This window comes from Labrus bergylta, chromosome 10 (assembly GCF_963930695.1).
Source record: "Labrus bergylta chromosome 10, fLabBer1.1, whole genome shotgun sequence".
Lineage (NCBI taxonomy): Eukaryota > Metazoa > Chordata > Actinopteri > Labriformes > Labridae > Labrus > Labrus bergylta.
The window spans coordinates 20,908,065-20,930,035 of NC_089204.1; the positions used below are offsets into that span (position 1 = coordinate 20,908,065).

Sequence of the window (21,971 nt, forward strand, 5' to 3'; positions counted from 1 at the left end):
AATGAATCATAACCCAGACTTTGGTGAGAGCAGGGTCGTTTTATGTCTGACAGTCCTAATGGGTAATTGAAGGCTTCCTTACAGCTCCGTCTGATTCTAAACAATCATGTGTACACTCACAGGCAGGACAAGGAAAAAAAAAGGGAGGGAGGGCAGGGGAGAGGGGAAGGGGTGGAAGGGAGGAGAGCGGCGTAAAGGGGGAAGGAACGACTTAATAGAGAACATCACTTCTCAATGTAGATATCATTTTCAGGAGAGTAACTCCGGCGAGCGAGGCGCTTCATAAATCAATGGCTTTCTATGGAGACTAATAAGAGCTGCCTGCCTCTATTCATTGTTCAGCCTGTAATTTGGCCCATCACTCATTACTCAGCATGTAATTTCAGCATTAACACCGCACAGCTCGCTGAACCTGCCGAACACCACAGAATGTGAATGCAAGTGAACGTCACCCCCCTTAAACACACACACACACACAATCACACACACTGCACAGTGCACACACACAGGCAGGCAGCGGGCCTACTGAAGCACAAACCTCGTAGTCACTGCAGGAAAACGAGCATTTATGTTTCTCACTCTTTTCTTTTGTTCCCTCTCATCTTCCATACACATGCGAGCATGCTCTCACACACACACACACACACACACAGGCATACTGTACCTACTCACGCATACATACAGCAAGCCTTGTACTGACACATGCACCACTTCTTCCAAAACCTGTATACAGTAATTGCCAGCTCAAGCGTGAGCCAATGGAGCAATTATGTGTTCAAGCATGGACAATGCAGGGTGCTAATCGATAGCAAGGATCTAGCTTGCAAATCCTGTGGCAAATGGGCACACCTGAATAAACCCCACGCCACACAAACATACACTGCTGGAAATCTGATTTGACATGTCATCATGCGTCCCCCAAACGACAAAGGTCTACTTGGCTATGTGGGGGAACGCCATCTTCTCCTTAATAAAGGATTGATCTGCCGTATTGATCGTACATGACAAGGCTGTAGCGAGGAATTTGCCCCCTTTCTTTTGTTATTTCCACCCCCTTTCTTATCTATGCACTCTGGCAGTCCCATACATGTGTATATGTGTACACACAGGAGCATGCATATGTGTTAGTGGATGTGTGTGGGTGTGCACGTGCCCGGCTGAGAGGGTGTGTGCGCACTGCACGGAAGCCCTGCCAGACCCCGCTGCTCAGTGTGATGTAAATTGTGTATGTGTAAAAAGCACTCCATAATCAGGCCATCCATCATCAGAGGCTGTCAGTGGGCTCTCTCAGGGTGATACATCACGCTCTCCTGTCCTCTGCCTCAGCTGGGGCCTGCACAACCCGCCAGGCATGCTGGGAACACAGCCGGAGAGACGTACAGTACAGGACGAGACCTAAGGTTGGGAGAGGTGTTCTGTTTGATGTGGCTTCCCAATGATAATGATGCCCTGCTGCAAATGCAGACCTAAGAAATATAAAGAATATGGTCTGGAGGGTAGGATATCCTGTACCCTTAAAAAAGAGGTATTAAAAGCCTACGGAGGGAGAATTTTAAATGTCTCAAACAGCACCACCCTTCCATTTAAACTCGTCTTGGTGTGGGTTTAACACATGGCTCAGAGTTGTGCAGCGGCAGACCAAGCGCCAAGCATGATCTCTGCATGTCGACATGTCGCCATCTCATCTATCATGGAGATGATCTTTGTAACAACCCCAGCGTAATGAAATTGGTGACACAGTCCGCCATCTGCTATTGATTTCATGCAAATGCTTTTGACAGCTGATGGAGACTTGCATTAGCGCTAAACGGTGCTGTCAGTTGATGAGTTGACAGTTTTGTAGTCGTAGCATGTACACTGGGTGCAGACAGACACAGACAATGTCAATAATCCTGTAAGAGCTGCTGATGATATATACTGAGCACTTATATTCAATCTGGACAATAAATGCGTTATGTGTGAGTCCATCTTGTTGCTCCGCACATTTTTCCTCCACGGCAAAGATTTCCTTTCATCTGCTGAGCTTTCACAAGAATCATTGGGGCTGCTCTTTGTACATTTTCTTTCACCACACATGTTGACAGAAGCCTTATCCCCTCTCTACATCCCCCTTCTTTTTCTCCCTCACATCTTCATTCCATGTCTTTTTTAATCCCGGTGCAACATTTTGTTCCAACTTTACACTCTGTTGTTAACTTCACTCTCGCCTAAAGCAGGCAAATCTGCTGTGCCCTTGCATGACTCCACGCATGCCAAAATTAGTTTGGCCCTCTTCGTGCTTCCAACATAATATAGTGAAAGAGAGATGGGGAAGGGGGAGGGGGGAGGGGAGGGGGGGGGGATTAGGTAGGGGAAGAACCCATCTTTTACCCCCCTCTTCTGTACAGATTCAGCAAGGAAACATGAAACCCTCCACACACATCCCATAAATCCTGTTCTGGGTGGGGAGTCTAGCCGAGGGGAGGAGGGACCCAAGGAAGGTGGCGGTGGAGGGACTCAGGAGGGAGGTATGATAGGGGCCGGTGTGTTTGTGTGTGTGTGTGTGTGTGTGTTGGGGGGGTGTGGGGGGTCGCTGGCACGTTCCAGTCACGCCCGCTTCCCGGCTCGCGGCCAATCAATACCACTTTCCTGTTTTAGAGGCGGGTAATTATGAGGTGGAGAGATTGTGTGACCCCTCACCCCTGCTGCATTACTCGCCTGATATTAAGATAAATTGCCTGATTTTGGGTAAACATATGCTGCAATTCAAACTGTCAGCACTGGTTTGCTCAGGGATAATTTGTATTGATCTCCTGGCTTCTTCCCCATTTTGCTTACTGACCTCACGGATAATTAGAGAAAAAGAGACACGGGGAGGTAAGGCAGGGCTTGCATTTGAATACTTTGCAGAAGCGATGAAGAGCACATGGGATAGGGAGGGGAAGGGGAAGGGGAATGTGGGGGGGGACATTATGGACTAATAGAATTTTCATTTGCTTTCATTTTCTTTCCAGATTTAGACAACTTGCACGTTTTGTTCAATTACAGCTCTAATATCTTTTCCCTTGCTCGTGCTGCACATAGAAAGATATAATTGTTCATAAATATGTCGCCTTGGTTTCATTTCAGAGATAATGAGAGTTTAACAAAAGCAAACATCAAATTCAACAGCTGATAAGTAAAAGAATTGTTGCCATATCTGACTCAAAAGAACAGCTTTCTTCCCTCTTCCCTTTTCGTGGAGGCTTTTGCAAATATTCAGTAATTTTTTTCACACTCTAGAGACCGAATGATCATGTTTCAGAATATGAACAAATGGAATGCATGACTCGGTGTGCAGCTGTGACCATATCATTTCCAATTTTGAATATCACACATGCGCATGAGCATCCATGGCAGGGCTTCAGTGGAATTTCTTCTGCCTGGAATGTGCACTTCCCCAATCTCATTCTGATCTGACGCCTTAATCTGCCTTGTCCTTTCATGCAACAGACGCATTATTTATTTTTTTCGGGAAGGGCTTCTTTAGCTGCCATGGCTAGCCACTCCACTTAAAATGTAGAGTGGATAGCGTGTTACATGGCATTTGAGTGTGGTCTGTTGCTCCTTCTCCATGTTCTCTGGAAATAGGACACGAGTAAACGCTCCACAGGAACACTGTAACATGGCCGACGTTGGCAGCCAGAAGCGCTTACATGGCAATACAGCGCATAGGGCCCTCGGTCTATATAGAAGTGGATTGAACACAAGTATTGACTTACAGTATGGGAGTATAAACATGGGGAAATGTTTGAGCAAAGCAGTAAATTTAAGGGAAATTGTTCCTTGTTAAGTCTGTGAGCCTGAATGGAAGCTCGCACAGAGTACTAGCATTCCTGCCAGCCATTACAGCTTATTACGATAACTCTATCTTTCCAGGAGATAAAAACCTAGCCTTGTTGCCATTTGCCAGCTATTACTTTCGCTAATTATACTTAACTGCTTCGAGCTTATCTCCACTCCTCCTACACCATTGAGCAGTTATTTTTTTCTTTCCCCTTAACACAAATTAGAGGTGGAGTGGGAGTTGGAAAAGGGGGGAGACAGATAAACAGTGCAGGCAGAAGTTCATTCAAGTGTTATTGCATTTGTGACTTGTCAAAGTGAAGCCTTCTCGGCACCTGGAGTCCGTTAGATGGATGCAGTCCAGAGCGGCGTCAAAAACACGTAATGACCTCGTCTCGCTGACTCTAGCAGAGAAGGAGTGGAAATCTTGCCTAAGTTACTAAAGAGTTAAGCCTGAGTACTGAGAATATGTAGAGAGTCAGATGTTGAGAAGTCATGCTCCTGCTCCAAAGTAAAGATATGTTCCAGTTTAAAGAAAGTAGAAAACACACATGCAGGTGTAGAGTCCATCTTGTAAAAAAACAAACCAAGCCAAATTGGAATTTTCACAGCAAACCCACGCAAAGCAAACCTCATCTGTTTTACCACTGACCATATCATCTCCATCCACTGCAGCCAGTTACCACTGAGTGATTCCATCTCCAGCAGTCTCAAGATGAACAGGAAATTAAAATTTCAAAGATCTGCAGTTAGGATAAATCAATGGAGACAGATCAATGTTCATTGAAATTTCATGAACTTTGAGCCAATACAGATGAAAAAAAAAAAAAAAAAGCCTCGACAGTTACAGTCTCCAGCAGATATTGCTCCTGCAACAGATAAAATGTAATTAACACGGTTAAAAGGGAGCAATGTTACAGATTGCACATCCATAATTTCTGACTCCCTTCATATCGGCTGTATTATTAGAAAGGGCCGCAGACACCTGTTCAATCCTCTTAGATGACAACTCAAGTATGTGTGCCACTTCTCTAAGGACACCGGCGGACTTTCACACATTACTGGCCAACAGAAATCAAATGGGTTCCCTTCACAGCTGATTGCAAGCGCAAATTAATATTGTAAAATGAAGATCAATACATGGACGGGGCACAGATCGATGACGGCTAAATTACGGCCGCGTTTTCCCCCTCATTCAAGATGAGTTGTGTTTTCCTCTCAAAGTCAATACCGAGCTGCCTCCCTCATTCATTTCTCAATAAACTTGCCGATGAATTTCAATCAAAATGCAGCAGTGGAGGAGAAAGGGGGGGCGCGGGTGGAGTTCTTTTAAAGCCCGTTGGGTGTGGATCATACTGAAAATGGGGCAAGAAGAGGAGGTAGAGAAAGGAGGAGGAGGAGGAGGAGGGGCAAGATCCTCGTCTATCAAGAGCCCCCCCCCCCTTCCCTGCCTCCCTCCGTCTATCTTTCCCGTGGCAGAGGACTGATGCTGTGACTTAGTGAGGACAATCCATTTTAAGAGCCATTACAAAACAGACCTCTAACGATACCGTGGGACAAAAAGTGGGTCCAATTAAAATTAAATCAATGAATACCATCCTTACTGGGAAGAAGAAAAAAAAAAACACACAGCCCATACTTTCATTTTTCTCATGAAAGATACCCACAATGCATTTCACGGAGCGATGTAATGGGGAGAAAATACATGCTCTAACTGCAAGTGCTCATTTCAATCAATTTCCCGGAGCTGGATTTCACAGGTCACTTGCTGATAACACGCTGTGGAATAATGCCACAGTGTGCCTCTCAAAGCCTACCTGACAAGCTGCCTGACAGTGGGGGAGTGCGAGCACGTGTCACGTCAGCCCTCTAATTGGACACAAGGACCTTCCTCCGTGGAACCTTGTCGCGCTCCACATAAAGCTCACAAGGCCTTCAAACTGGGCCCGTCTAACTTGGCAACCAGTGTCGGCTACGGTTCCTGCGGAGCTAGTGCTAAATACCAGGGTTGTAATGAGACAGGCAGGTATGGGGATATGGCGAGTGGATAACACGCCTTGACACATGCTAAAACTGTTGTGCCAACTGGTTACAGCCCACTTGACTGTGGCGATGACATTTATAAATGCCTGATTCATCCTAACTCGCAGCAGTTCGTACTTCAGAGGGATCTTTTTCTTTGAAATCAGCAGAAAAAATTAAGAATAGTCCTGACTTTGAAAAAACATTTTCCCCTTGAAGTAGATTCAGACGTTGTGAATTAAAAGTATTTTTGTCGAGCATTCGTTTCCAAGCGAGGATATTTTCATCAACAGAAACTAGCAAAGTCAAAAAAAAGTTTCAGAAACTAAAAGGCTGATAACAAACTGAAACTGCAATGTGTGTTTAGAAAACTTAAAACAATACAATTAAAGAGAAAGTGTCTTTAGTTGTGGTTTCTCAATGACTGTATTTCTGTTGTTGTGTCCAGCAGATTTTGTTCTGTCCAATGACACAGGCAAACCTTTTTAGGAAGAAGTTTTAGGTTTTTTATTACGCCCTTTCAGGTCCCGCGCCTGACAGGTTTTTCACATTACAAAAAAAAAACCTACAATAAAACAAATAAAAACTAAACTGAAACTTAGCTGTTTTCAAAAACATAAAAAAATAAACAAGCAAAACAGCTTTAAAAACTAGTTAAAATAAATCAAAAAAGAAAACGAATGAAAATGAAAAACAATTACAACTTTGGAGTCCTCCTCCAAATACAATCTGTTTACATACCTCCCTGAATGCCTTTGATTATAGCATATCTTTGCTGTAGGCCACACCTCATCGCTGACCAACCGAATGCCAAACCCAACCCTGAAGGACAGGAAATGAAAAGGAAGCGCTCCATCTGATCAACTTCTGAGTCTGCGACTTCAAAGTTTCGGCATGGGTGGAGGGAAAGAGACGTAAGGATAGACCTGAGTCACTAGCTGAACAGCACAGGGTCTGATGTGGACAGATAAAGACGTCTGTGCTTGTTTATTTTTGTTAAATATTTAAGCGGGGAGGGTTGAGACTGCATAACATTATGTTCCTCTTTCGAGGAGTGGAGCCGGAAGAGGGGAGGGGATATCACTATTTATACCTCTGCTGGTATTGGCTTCTATTCTACATGCATGTAAAGACGTATAAATGATGTATGTTTATAAAGCTTTAACTAAAAAGACACCCTTCTTCAACATCATGAACATCTTCCTTTCCAGCCCTTACAGGCCTGACATTTCTTGATCTCCACCAGTATTGAGTGAAGCCCACATGACCCCTTTGTCCTTATGTTGATGAATGACTGCCTCATACCCATTTTGTCAGATTTTGGTGCAGTGGAGTCGATAGCGTCACCTTGACGAGGAAAGTTTGTGATCCATCAGCCCTCAAGGCTGTCTGGCCCTCAACTAAAGCCTGGCAAGAGCAGCGTCACTGTATGGGGCATCCACTCGGTCCAAAATCCTTCACCCAGTGTGCTGCGATCTTGTGAGGTCGAACGGATGGCTCTTATTACTGCCGCTTTACAGTAAGGAGGGGGGGGGCGGGGGGGGGGGAGGGGAAAAAAAACACTTGACTTGTACTAATAGCTGTGAAGCCATGCCGGTCACCAAAGGTCTGAAGACGAAGCACCCTGTCAGTGCCCAGCTTGGGAAATTAGCAAATAATGTTCCCTTCCCCCTGACAAATGTGTGACAGCTCGCCTTCGCCAATCATTCTCTCCTAACGTTATGATGCATGTCCTGGATCCCCACTGGAGGATACAGGCGAAGTTTACTGACCCTCAATTTACCCATGACAAATGGGGTCCCGGTAAATGTGCGTTTTCTGGGGCGCGGAAGGGGTTCATTTTAAGCAATCCTGGTTATGTGGATGTCACTGATTAGGATAAATAGTGGCTGAGTGTGTTAGGACTGCTTGCAGAACCGTATTACCAAGGGCCTGCATGGCTGCCCCTGGAGGGGAGCTCTCATGGAAACTTGGCCAAGATAGAAAAGCAAAAGCTCTGATGCAATTAGGAGCTTAAATTGGATAAACTGTATGCTCAAAGTTTTTATTTATGATTTACTCTTTTATACAGTGCTGCAACCATGCAGTAAAAAGGTTAAGGTGCTGCAAATGAGGCTGAAAATTGAGATTTTTTTTTTTTTTTCTGTGTAAGAAATATCTGATTAAACTAGAATGTTCTGTTTGCAGTGCTTAATAAAGTAGAAAGTATAATAAAGTATTGACCTCAGGTACAGCCCAGGACTTTCTCCTTTTGATTTTCTACAACCTTGCTGACAGTCGGACCAATGGATAACCGATACATGGATTATGCGGAGGACAAGCCGGCCAGCTCCAAGGGACAACATTTTGTTAGAAGGTAAAAGGCATAGACTGTAAAAAGCGGAAATAAGCAATATGTCAGTCCTTTAAAAATGTGCCAATTAAAACACAGATATACGCTCCTTGAGGCAGTAAGGAAATACAGACCACTAAAGTTTTATATAGTATGTCTGTTTGTCTCATTAGTGTTTTAAACATTCAATAGTCAATGCCAACAGGATTATTTGACATCTACTACAGGGTGCTCTCTCTCTCTCTCTGAGAATGGATTGTGAGTTTTGGAGCGGTTCCAGGGTGCTAACCCGAGTGAGGACGTGTCCCCTCTGCTGTTCGACTTGGCTGCAGTCTCCTCTGTGTTGACTCTTGGTAATTTGTGATAATTTCTTAAATGGAGCGAGTTAAATCTCCACAATTAGGGTGGTGGTGCAAGAAGAGTCAACATGAAAAAGTCTAAAAAGGCACTCCTCTCAAGCCGCGCTATCAAGTCACGCTTGAAGCCACTCGCTTTGATAACTAGACCTTTGATATTCACATGTTGCTCTCCAATATGACACCGGAATACGCTGCGCCACTTAGACAGCACTGTGTCACTACGTGCCCCCTTCTTTTCAGCGAGTGTAATAGCTATTGTAACTCCAGGTCATTTCAAACCTATTTGCTCGTGTAGTGCAATTTTTTTTACAAGTGGAAGAGAAAGCCACGATTTGGAATGAACTCTTCCACTATTAAATACATGATCCACTCTCCTGCACTCAATGAATCAGCCCCATTCGCTTTTTAATGTCTTAGAGAAGTAGCTAACATCCTTTCACCTGGCAATTACTGTACATATGGAGCCAGTGATACTTCATTCTGCCGTTATGCATTCTCCTCTCTTTAACGGTTTCATTCTCTCGAGCGTCAACCCCTCGTACAATCAGGGTGAGCCACACGGGGAATAGCCAAGCGAGAGGAGCCGGACCTGTCTATTGGTGACTTTCTCTTTTAATTCAGCGCACTAATCAATTGTACCACCGTTGCCTCTAGGGGTAATTGTATCTTTATACTAACTGGAAGTGAGTAGGAACCAAGGGAAGACAGAGAGGAAGAATAGGGGGGAGGAAATCAACAAAGATAGAGAGAGGGGGACACGTTTCCCCAGTAAAACCTGATGGTAATCATCCCAATCCGCTTAGCCTCTGTGACTAATGGGGTCTGTTCTTAAGGGACCTGGCACTTTCACCAGGGTGCTATAGAAGCCATTAATGTCTTAACTTATACACCTTCTCGGGGCTGTGCAGTAACACATGTACACACACACGCACACACACACACACACACACACACACACACACACACACACAGTCTCTCTCTCACAAACAGACACATCCACATTTACGCAGCCACACACTACACTCCTGTTTCATTATCCTGGTGCCTTGTTGGCCTCTGCTCCGCTCCTGCTAGGGAGGTTAAATGCAGGAGAGCTGGGCCAGACTGCACGGTTGGAGGAGAAGGGGACGGATGGCTGGGGGGGTGGTAGTGGGGTTGGTGGTTTGGGGGAGAAAAAGAGGGGGGGGGGGGGGTTGATGAGAAACAGCTGCCCCAGGATCGAGGGGTCTGGATGAAGGGGTGGTGGGGGGGTGGGGGGGGGCCCACTTTGCAATTCTGCTGCGCTCAAGGCCAGAGCTGTGCTGCTGGAGGCCTCTGGGTGCTGTGTGTATATGGAGGGGTGGGGGGATGCTTTGACGCCCCCCTCTTCGTTTCATTCTGCCCATCAGAGTTAGAACAGACAGAGGCTTCCAGGTCAGACAGGCTCTGACCCCCGCAACCTCTGTCTCCTCACCAATGATGACAGATAAGACCACCACTTCCTTCTGTTAGCCAAGATAATCAGATCCCTTACTTATAGTGTCACACACAACACACTTTCTCTCTCCCTCTCCCTCTCATTCACACCCCTCTTATGTCTTTGCACACTTTCTCTCCTTTGAATTCATACACAGATCACAAAAGAAATAACTTCAGACACGTTCGTGCACTTAACCTGGATATTGCCTTTCAAATCTGATTCATAAAAAATGAAACCACATTCTGCCTGACAAAATCAGCGAATTAGCAGAGAGCATTATCCGTCTCACAACAGGGTGGACATAAAGAGAACTGGCAGAATGAGTTATCCCGACAGCTTGACTTTAACACAGCTTGGCAGCGCCCTTGTACGATGGCAGGTCAGAGGGGGATCGAGTTGCACTCGTAGGTGCCCCCGCCACGAAAACACCTTTTTCACTAGCTAGTGCAGGTCTCACACATTTTTAACATTCAGCCAGCAAGGCCCAGGTTAGTTTGTTATTAGCGCCTGGACTCGGGGTTGAGGGCTCCATCCAGAGAGAGGGGAGGTGGGGAGGGGGAGTCAGAGGAGAAGCCTGTGGAAGGAGAGGAAGAGTTTTGACTCACCAGTGTAGACAAATCTCCCCGGGGCACCTTTGCAGAACTGCTTGGACTTGTAGGACAGCGTGACTTCCACAACACCCGGGATGTGTCGAGGTGGAGTCTGGACGCGGATGGCGTGAGGCGTTATCAGCTGCATAGCACAGGAAAAGAAAAGAAATAATGAGCCCATAAGAATGCAAAGCTGCCAAACAGTTTTTTTCAAAGATTTAATAGTAAGAAGAAAAAAAAAGATGTCTTCATTGTAATACCATTTATATAAATCCAAAAAGGTCTGACACTGATACCGATACAGATTCTACTTCTCGGTATACAGATAGTGGTAACTGTACTGGGACTGGTACTAGTATAAGTATTGGCCTTAAATGCAAAATCAGAACGCAAATCAATCCAATCAGCAGATACCAAAACTGTGATGTAATTGAACAAATTTAATTGGCTAGATTTCTAACACTGAAACAGAATTTTTATGTCAAATCTGCAAGAATCTCCATCCCACCTCACTCCATACGAGCATGGTGCCGAACACGACTTGTAGGCCATCAAAGAAGTTGTCCCCTATGATGATGACAGTGGCTCCTCCAGTGGTCCATCCCTCACTTGGGCTGATAGCCTTGATGCACGGGGTGGCTGCTTATCCAAGACAAAGAGAAAGAGCAAATTCAGCACCCAAGCTTCAACAGAACAAGCCTGTGTCTCTTTTCACAGCAAAGACACATCACTGTATCACCTCTATGTTCAGCCCTGCATGTCTCTCTCTCTCTCTCTCACAAAGACATATCATGGAAATTGCCCCCTGGAAAAAAAAAAAATGATGGATTTGTCCTTTAAGGCATGAGAATCAAAATCATTTATCAGCGCGCCGGAGTGGTGTAGTTAAGCAGACCCTTCAAATGGTCCACTTCACAAAGGCTAAACGCCGAGCTCGCCAGGAAAATGATTTGATGGAGCAAATTATGTGTCAGGGCAAATGTAGCTATCAGAATTGATTAAGCATGCAGCCGGCATGTACAGTAAAAATTTCAAAGTTGAACACATCTTAAATGAGTCAAGAATACAGGATGTTAAAGTGGAAATGACAAGCGAAAGCTTTGCTGGTTCATGTTCTTTCATGATGTTTGTTCTGCATATGCCGTACAGTGCAGACACACTGAGTGTAGTATCAGGTTTCATAACGCAAAATGCACTCATGAATTATTCAGATTGTGTTTTTTTTTTTTTTCTTCCTGTTTGTGATCGATTCAATCCATTTCATATTGTTTATTACAATGCTTTTCATCTGGCATGACTTCTGCGACGTCGCTCTGCCATTCATCAACAGTCGGGGTTGTTATTATAATCTAATTTGAGTGATCTGGTGCCTCACATTCACTGTCATTTGATGCATTACCTTAATATGGTTTTCAGCACAACACCGTGTTTACAACAGAAATAGCATGACAGCTAGCCATAAAGTAGCGATTTCAAATTTAATCTATTTCCATCAATATCTTTTAATACACTATGAATCGTGCATGTTTTTCCTACTCCTCAAAATGTGAGCAACTATTTCCGCAACTTCCATTTTTTTCTCTACAAGCTCAGTTCTGCACCTCTATTATCCTTTCCCTGCAGTAAGTAAATCACAGGCGGCCATTGTTGTATGGATCACCTCAGACAAGACATCTCCCTTTGTTTGCTTTGCTGTTGGGTCTGTTCAGGTCATGTTTGCTCTCTCTCGCTGCCCATAAAGTGCACACACACACACACACACACAGCAGTACTACAGGGAATCTGACTTTAACAGGCGCTGTTGACTTCATGCTAATCACCTCGTACAGATTTTCATTTGTGAGGCCTGGAGGAGTGACATTTGCTTTCCTTAATTGCGAAGCGGAGCGTCTGAAAGAGGACCAACCCTCCATGGGCATGCTGGGCCCCCTCTAAGGGCCTGACCTTCATCAGTGCGGACGATTACAGCAAATAATTCACCCTTCAAAATTACTGTAAACAAATTGACTTTGGGGATGAGAGAGAGCGAGAGAGAGAGAGAGAGAGAGAGAGAGAGGAGGGGGGCCAGGAAGGAGGAGGAGGAGGACGAGGCAAGAAGAGGGCCTGATGGTGACGGGGACTGTTGGGGGGCAGCTGCAGCCTGAAACCTACGACAGGCATACACAAACACACACTCACACAAACACACACGCACCACCTCGGAAATCCCAGCGCCCCCTCCCACGCGCAGAAGGACCCATGGAGAGGTAGCGACTGAGGCCCTAAGCCGTCCACCCTTCTGCCTAAAAAATTTGCATATGTCTCAATGCACAGACAGAGAGGGGAGCATGTGCTGAATGGGGACCGTGGCGAAGTGGATTACACAGTCAGCGCAGGCGATCTGATGACAGACATGCACAATGCCCCCCTCAGCAGATGATCGGCATCATGAGGAGTGGACGGATGAGGATGCAAAGAGTCGGCCTGCGGCTTAGAGTGTTGCATCACTAAGTCTTTGCAAACTTTGGCCTACAGCGGAGGGCAATTTAACTTTGAATTCATTTGTCATGGCTCGTCTTTTCCCTATTTTGTTTTAGCTGAATTGTTGCCATATCTGTTTAGTTTGTGTGTTTGAGTTTATTTCAACATCCACTTTGCTGTCAAATGACCTCCTGGCAGCCGATCTGTGATCCATCCAAATCTTTTCCCTCTCCGCTTAGGGTTAGCCGTGGACGACGTCAAAACTGATCCGAGATCTGAGCAGAGGAGGTCCCAGCTCTAGTATTGTGACACTCAAACAGGTCTGATGTGGCCCCGAGAAGCCGTCCTTTGTTCTGCCTGCTGAAATGTGTTGTAATTGTGCTGTGGGATGTCCAGATGGTCGGTTGATAGTGCAGCTGATGGGATTATACCTTTTACCTCTCCCTGGGCCATCTGTTCCCTTTGACTCTCCCTCTCTCGCTCTCTCTCTCTCTCTCCTTCTGCCTCTCACTCACTCTTAACCTCTCTCTCTCATACTCTTTCTCTTTTCCTCCTCTCCTCTTTCTCCCCCTTTCCTTCTCTTTCTCCGTTTTTCTTCCTCTTAGGCCCAGCAGTCTGGATTCACTTGTCTTTATTGCATAAACCCTAACAGCATTACAGCCACTTGGCATGCAAATGAGGCAGGCGCTGCAGGCTCTATGCTGAGTCTCCTATATTGTCTGGGGCTCTATAATGGTGGAACTGAGCTGAGGAACGTGTGTGTGTGTTATTTCTGCGCTGTTCATGTGTGTCTGTATGTGTGTGTGTAGGGGGGGGGGGTGATGCTGCTGGGTGTGTGTGAAAGACTGGGCTATTTGTGAGCATGTTTATGCACCTTTGAGCCTGAATCCATACATGTTTGAGTGACAGGCAGCCACAAAGCACAATCGTGTCTGAATGCATAATATGCTTGTTGTGTGACAGTACACACAAGTGAACAAAAATGTCACATGGTGAGATTCAGTCTGTCATCCATGGGCTATCCCACGCCTGCGCCAACAGGGGGCAGCACCTCTTGATCAATGCAAGGCAGTCGGTGCAAGTGCAGAGGGATGCCTCTCTGTTTCACTCACATATCTGAGGCTTCTCGCCCAGTGAACTCAAAAAGAAGAAGAATGTGTTGCTAATTTAAAGCACGCTGTCTGTCTGCCTGCTAGTTGTCAGAGCACGATGGAGGACATAGCTTGAATTACATTGTATGACCTGCTTTCCCTTTATCTTACGTGTCACATCTCTGTTTGTTAAAGGTGACAAACAAAGCGAGCGATCGCTGTTGATGCATGTTAAATTAGTTTGTTATGGAGCCGAGCCTGCGAGAGAGGGAGGGGAGGGGGAAAAAAATAGATCTCAACTTGTGTGAGCACACGCGGTTAAGCGGAGACAAGGTGTATTAAAGTTATTAGACAAAGACATGTTCAACTGGGCGGTTGACAATAGCTTCTTTTTCTTGCTTTACGGGGCGTCACTCTGCTGCTTTGAGGAGTGTGGTGAAGAGAGGAAAAAAAAAAGGATGGGTTGGGGCAACCTGTAAAGAACACAAGCACACACACACACACACACACACACACACACACACACATACATACATACATACACACACATATACAACATAGAGGGTCCCATGGGGGCTGGGGAACATGGAGGCGAGGGCTCAACCTCTTTAATTGCTCCCCTCATTAAGAAACTGGTTGCTAGGCGATCCACACCTATCGTGTCATAAACGTGAAACACACAAACAGAACGTCAGCGAACATAATGACTTTGGTGCTCCGGGCAGGACTTTAATTATTTGATTTTGTTCTCCAGTAGAGGAGTCATTAATAAAGACAAAAACAAATAGATTAGCTTTTCCCCCCACTAGGACTGGAGAGCACAGAGATATATTAATTGTCTAGTCCTTTTTTTATTAGACGTTGTTGTATTAAACATTACATTTGCTTTTGGTGGTAGAACCATTAATGCCCATTAATGTGTAGAGAAGCTTGTTTTAGTCAGTGGTGTATATAAACTGTTTGCCCAGCCATAATTGGCTCTTGAAATCTGAAGATAAGCAATTTACACAATTGGCCCAAGTCGGTTGTGTTCTTTTTTTTTTTTCTTTCCTTACAATCTTTCAGCTGTGTGCGCACCCATCTGCGAGCGGAGGTCACGAGGGTCAGAAGGTTATGTTTAGTGCGTTTTACTTTTTGAAATTTCCCATGGTTTGGTGGTCCTTCTTTTCTCTCTTTTTGGCTGAGCAGGCAATCAGTCTATCATATGGAATCAGTTGGAAGAAAAACAGTAAGTTCTGTTTTTCTCATAGGCCACCCACCCCCCCCCCCCCCCACCCCCCACCCCCCTCCTCCTTCCACACGCACACACACACCATCAACCCACCCTTCCCTCCACCCCTCCTTTCTCTCTCTTTCTCCTTCCTCCCCCTGTTTCAGCTCTCTCACAGCTAAATCTGCAGAACCCAATGACAGGAAATTGACCTCACAGCCAAATTCTTAAGCAATTTGATCATGTTTCACATCAGCTTTTAGAACAAATGTAGGTGCATTAGGAGACTGGAAGTAGTATACCATTTAAAAAAAAAAAGAATTCATAGCTCAGTCTGAGTATAAATCATCCTTCGTTGTGATACTGAAATCCTACATCCACTAAGTGATGTATACTATTTCCAGTCAAAGGAACAACAGGTATGAGTGAGGCAAAAAGCAACTAAAAAAGTGAAAAATGGAAATAGTGGAGGATGTGAAGCTGCTTAGAAAACTACAAGCAACTAGGTGTGTGATTTCTAAAAAAAAAAAAAAAAAAAATTGAGGCTGATCCAGAAGAAACTACGAGGATGGGTGGGGTGGGGGGGGAATGAGCGTAGAAAATTATAAGATGTAAAAATGTGCCTACCATTCTCCATATAAGGAGGCGTACCTTCTGAAGGGTCGAGTCTGCGAGCCCTTCGCCCATGTTTGGAATTGTTGTGTACGAACATGTTGTCGGAGACAGCCAGGACATGGCCGTCCACATTGACGGTCGTCGATACGACAACCTGCAACAGGATTGAAGGGGAAACATGTAATTTAGTACAAAGTAATAAAAGCATAAACAGGGAGATGCAGTTAAAGACACATTGTCTCGTTTCTTTTTTTATTACAGGGGATACATGAATGCTTTAGATATTCTGTTGTCTTCAGGTACATGTCTGTTTGCTATTGATTTCTACTGTCAAACCTCCTGAAGCCATTGTTCTCTTTAGATATATCACATTACAGTTACCCTGCTTCTCTGCCATTTTGTTTTTGCTTTTTAGCATCTTGCACTTGTGTACAACTAATTGACTTTTCGATCACTAAAATACCATTTCCGTGCTCACTCCACCGACTGTCATCATAGCCCTGGCTCAGAATTATTGATCAGCTTGTCCGTCTCTTTGAGGGTGGAAGGCCTCCCTTTTAAAATATTACTGGAGTCATTAGCAACTGAACCGTGCTCCATCCCATCACTCAGCAAACATTTTACCAGGATCAGATTCCAGGCCACACTCCATATTTCATAATGCTTATTTTTGTTGTTGTTTTTTCGGCAACCACATCTCCAAACAGTGAGCCGCGTGTGAATGGGCCAAAGTGTTTCTGAGCCGGAAACAGAGAGCCCCTCTCAGGTTTGCTTCGCCGGTGAGTGACCTCGGTGTAGCAGTGGAATTTAGGGGGGCGCTTTTTTTTTTTTTCTTTTTTGGGTTGGTTTGGGAAGGGGGTGGAGGGGAAGTGAAAGAGCTCCATTCTTGTGAGCAGGTTCAGAGCTGGGCCAAGCTGAGGATGATGGATTGGGCCCTCTCTGGCCTCCAGCTGGTTTTTGGGGGTAATAAGTGGAGTGGAAGGCATGCCGAATACACAACTTTAGCCAGAGAAACACCTATGCTGGGAGCATCTGGGAAATCTATTTAAGGGGAAAATGGCATGCAAAACTGTTGGACTGCAGACAAGGGACGATCAGCAGCGATAAAAAATCCTAAATCTTGTTGTTTTCAACTTTATGTACATTTCCACTTTTGCTACAACTTATTTCTTGCATTTCCTTTGACACACAGGAGTGAGCGGTGAAAAGCCCTCGGTGGCTGTCATGCATCAGTCCACATTCACCCTAAGGGAAGATTTGAGGAGGCAGGGGAGGTCTGATGGTGGTGACATCAGGAGGGGACACCCTGTCTTGTCTGTTTCATGTCTGAGCTCCCTCCTGCAGTATGCTGGCGTGTGTGTGAGTGCCTGTGTGTTTGTGTGTTTCTTATCACAGTGCAGGTCTGTCAGTGACGGCTGCCCTCCTGCAGTTTGTCGCTATCTTGATAGGACAAATCACGCTAAACTCTCACTCTCTCACCTTGACCTAGTGGGCTGCTTGTGGTGAAACTGTCGGGGTAGAATGGATGGATGGTTGGATAAATGGATCAGCTAGAGAGGGGAGGGGGGGGGGGTGTCAATAATTTCAAGGCTCAACTAGCTGACACATTAGAAGCAAGGGGGTTAAAGAAGCAGTAGAAAAAAGTGCTCAACAGTCATGTCCTTTTAGTGTAAATTGTAGCGTTTTGTCAGCCCGCAATAATGATGGTTTTCAGATGGCTTAAGATGGTTTTCATTGGCTAAACAGAGAGCTGCATATGTGTGAGTTTAAGTGTATGCATATGTGGGTAAGAACAGGAGAGGGATGTAGAGAAAGCAAATATATGCGCTCCTAGCATTTACAGGCATGCATCCAAATGTTGAGTGTGTGTGTGTGTGCGTGCCTGCGCATATGTGTGTATAAGAAAGTATGCGTTTCCGCTGCCAGACAGATCCTGAGTTAACACTGTTGTTACATGTGGTTGGATCGTCCTCCCCTCTGCGCTGAAGCTCAGAAAGCTGTCAGGAACACAATTGATGGCACTCTTAAATCCTCTATCCTTATTTGTGTCAGATGGTATTTCCTAATAAATATTCTGTCCAGAGCGCACAGGACACAAAATCCCTCACTCTCTCTTTTTTTTTTTTTCTTCTCTGCACTCGTTTTTGCCTCCTTCAGTGCCAATAATAGAATCGTGTTCGTATATGAGGGTCTGTCGATGTGACTTAGTGTGGTGTAGCTGTGCTTTTGTAACACCTGTGTGTGTCTGCAAAAAGAAAGAGAGACAGTGAGAGGCAGAAATAGACAGAGCGAATGTGTAAAATAGATTTTCAGTCACCTGGAATCTGCGCATGTCTCTCGGATTCCCTGCATTCTTCAGACAGTTCTGATTGCACTTGAGAAAGAACTTTAGGAAGAATCTGAAAAAGAAGACAAAACGGAAGAAAAGGGATAAATTACACCTTTGAAGATAAATGACAAAGTGGTGGAATATTTAAGGTGAGATTATCAAACACTCTCACATCTGATCCATTCATCCAGTCAGTCAGAAACGAGTGTGATGCGTTCTTTGTTTGGGAAGTCATCGTATTTATCATCGGCTCAAAATCAAGAGCATCACTCTCTTTGTCATCTCCTCCGCTCACCTGAGTTCACAGGTCTTTCCCAACACCCATCTGCCACTAACATACAGGAAGTCACTTGATATTCCACCCACCTCTTTAATCCCAGGACACCCCCTGTGCAATTAAAGTTCTCCTGTTCAATAGGGAAGCAAATGAGGCCCACCTGTGACCAGGTCTTGTTTGAAGAGCATCAGGGATAAAGGACCTAACAAGGTGAGAGCGCGCCACAAAACTTATAGTCCTGTCAGGCAATTAGGCGGACACTCCTGGGACCACAGTATGCCACACACACACACACAGACACACACGCACAAGCATAACGCATACACACACCCATGCACTTGTGGGTGGGTGAGGCAATTATGCCACAAATTACAACCTGGCTAATCGTCTCTGAACAAATGTCACGTCTGAGTGAGATCTGGGCTTGGTTAGTTTGTGAGCTGCCTTCATTTCTTGTTTTCTCTGGGATGAATCTCTCAGAATTTATTGATAAAGCACCGTATTGAGAACATCCAATACGTAAAACAGCTACAAGAGAGGAAGACTAACAACGAGGCCAGGGAGAGAAAGTGGCTCAAATGTGCATTGTGTAAAATCTCGGACCACACAGAACAAACAATGAAATTGACTTGTTGTTTTTGCAAATTCTCCCCACAGAATCATGACTGATTGCGCCTTTGCTTTCTCTGATTCATTATAAATACCGCACCATGATATTTATTTTTTCATCACATTGCATTACTATATGCAATACTGCGGTTTCTATTGTAATACTACCTCTGCTCACAGATTCACAGCGGCTCATCGGATTACCATAGATTGCACCATAGATTGCACGGCCATTTCATTCAGCTAAATACAGTGGCTTGTGTGGCCTGCGAGGACGCTTTCACAACACTTAAGACTTCTCGCTCGCCCAGTGGGATCCCGGCCAGGCCATAAATCAGAGTCTGAAATGACCCTTCTAACCCTGGCCACATTAACACATGCACTGGTCATTTAGAAGCGTTCTTCGATAGACTCCTGTACCTTGTGCTCTACTGAGGGCCCTGGAGGGAGAGGAGAGGTGAGAAAATATTTTCACTCCACATCCAAGGAGCTTTGGCTTGGACATCAATAAAAGACGTTTTAACCCATGCCAGAATGCTGATTGCCTGTCGGTGTGTGGCGAGGCCATAAAAAACCTGACTTGTCATTAGTGCATTTCGCTTGATTGTGTTCGCTGTGTTTTCGGGTTGCATCTGTTGGCTGATCATCAAAATGACCATTATGTACTCTAATTCCCTGACCCTGTTTTTATTTCCCCAAAGAGTCATAATGTAGAGCAGCAGACATCTGCGGAAAGCAGACCTGAAATACGACTTTTATTTGTCTGTCGCCTCTCATACAGATTGGGTAAAGCCAGTGTGTGAGTTCGCAGTGCGCGCTCACACTTCTGCACACCTATATGTGTGTGTGTGTGTGCATGTGCGTGCATCCCCCTGTTGGTAGACAATTTATGTCGGCCCGAGAGATAGAATACATTTCCTAGGCAATGCGTTGACTTCATAAAATAAACGCATTACTTTCAGAGTTAGTCTAGTCTCTTTTCTTGGATACTTTAATGCTCTCACATACTGTTTCTTCTCCGGCGAAAGCAAAAGTTAAGAAACAATAAACACAAGAAATGGAGTGCCCACGCTATCATAAAGTAGCTCCTTTATGTTTACTGTTATGAAGGCAATTAAGCACAATTTCTCAGCTAAAAAGATAAGCTTAATTTTCATAGTCCACAGCAGAAGCAGTGCTATAGCATCCATTACATTTGAGTTGGTTAAGATTCTCCATGAGCGCAGCGCAAATTGGTCCTTGGTGAAAAGGAGAGCAATTAAGACAAGGCCCCTCTCTCTCTCTTTTACTTCTTAAATATCTACAGAAGTTTGTGCTGGTGTTTTGGCACGCACGGAGACAAAAGGAGCTTGTTTAATTGTTTTTTAATGGGATATCAAGTCGTCGCTGCCATTAGATGTTGGCAATGGAGGGCAAAGGGGGATAGAGAGAAAGAATGAACTGCAATTAGGTTTGATTAAAGCTATCCTTCTCAATAATCAGCTGTTCTGACAGGACAGGGGGACCCTGGTGGCCGCTGAGATGGAGGAAGGTGTTGAGTGATATTAAGGCCAATGAAGGGGATATTAACATGGCTAATTAAAGCTCTTCCAAAGCCGGGAGAGGAGGCTCTCAGTGGACCGCACTGGATGAAATAATCGGCCGAGGCAGCTATCAGTTGGAGGAGAGAGAGGGAGAGAAAGGGAGTGCATGTGGGAAGGGGTGGGGTGGAGTCCATCTGAGGGGAGAGGGGGGGGGGGGGGGGGGGGGAGCAGAGGGAGGGATAGTGGGAGGCGTAAAGGAAAACTATGAAGTGTGAAGAAAGACAAAGAGGAAGACATCGACAGGCATATAGAGAAAGACTTCCAGGGCGGCTATGGAAGCTCATTTTGACATCAACCCTCTCTCTCTGCCCGAAGTCTGCCAGTATAACTAAGACCTGACATCGGCTTTTATCTCCGACAGCCAGTCATACTGGTCCACAAATCAACGTTAAAACAATTCCCGCTCATGCCTCGGTCTGAGGCAATTAATACGACTCTCCTGTAGTACCTCCATGCTCGCCCACTGCCGAAGCTACTAATCATGCCATAATGATTTCTCTCCCTCTGGTCAAAGGGGAAATAGATTGTCTCTTTAGTAATGCAGCAGGCTCGGCGCCTTCCACTCCCTGGCTTCACAGACCCGGTAATTGAGGAGAAAAAGGCCGACTTTGGCACTTTGACTGATTTGAGGGCTGCTAGACCCTCTTATCTTTACTCTGATCATTTTAGGCTGACACTCAAAGGAAGACCCAGCGCCCTAATTCTAGCTCACCCTCTCCCATCATCAAACAGTGAGGGGAATAGGGAAAAAAAGAGAGGAGAGAGAGAGGAAAAAAAACAAACAGGCGAGGTGAGGAAGGCCTTCTCTCATTCAAATGGCCAACTTAATTGCAGGGTTGATGTCACTCATGCATAAATGTCCGTCCCTTTGATTTGAGTGAAGAGGGCAAATAAGGATAATGCTGTATTATTAAGACGGCTGCATCCACAGTGGGAGACAGTTCCCATTCATTCTTTTTAATCCATTCATTTTCACATTTGTATTATTTTTAATGACATGGAAAAAAGTTCACCCTGAGCTATTTGAAATCCTTTTTCTCCCGCTGCTTTCGTGAATTCTGAAAATGAAAGTATGTTACTTTCCTTCAATAGTACACCTTGTTCTCATTGTGTATAAGAGCCTCCCTGTATTTGTTACACAATACACTGACAGATGGCCACAGTATCTGTTAGAGTCAGGTATTGACAACTCTAAGCTCCTGATTGGTGCCCCGGCACTAATGACTAGCAT

General features: G+C 45.1%; 1 protein-coding gene across 10 annotated transcripts in view; it reads right to left on the reverse strand.

Annotated features, from left to right (window-relative positions):
* The window catches only part of ebf3b (EBF transcription factor 3b), a 69,069-nt gene that overhangs the window by 10,952 nt on the left and 36,146 nt on the right, over positions 1-21,971 (reverse strand). For 2 of the 10 annotated variants that reach the window (XM_065959396.1, XM_065959400.1), the window contains exons 7-10: positions 18,260-18,341; positions 15,955-16,099; positions 11,075-11,208; positions 10,582-10,708 (exon numbers count right to left, since the gene is read on the reverse strand). In XM_065959396.1, coding sequence (XP_065815468.1) covers positions 10,582-10,708; positions 11,075-11,208; positions 15,955-16,099; positions 18,260-18,341 — 488 coding nt within the window. The remainder of the gene's footprint in view (positions 1-10,581; positions 10,709-11,074; positions 11,209-15,954; positions 16,100-18,259; positions 18,342-21,971) is intronic. The other 8 variants (XM_065959397.1, XM_065959401.1, XM_020655133.3 and 5 more) reach the window with 5 other exon arrangements.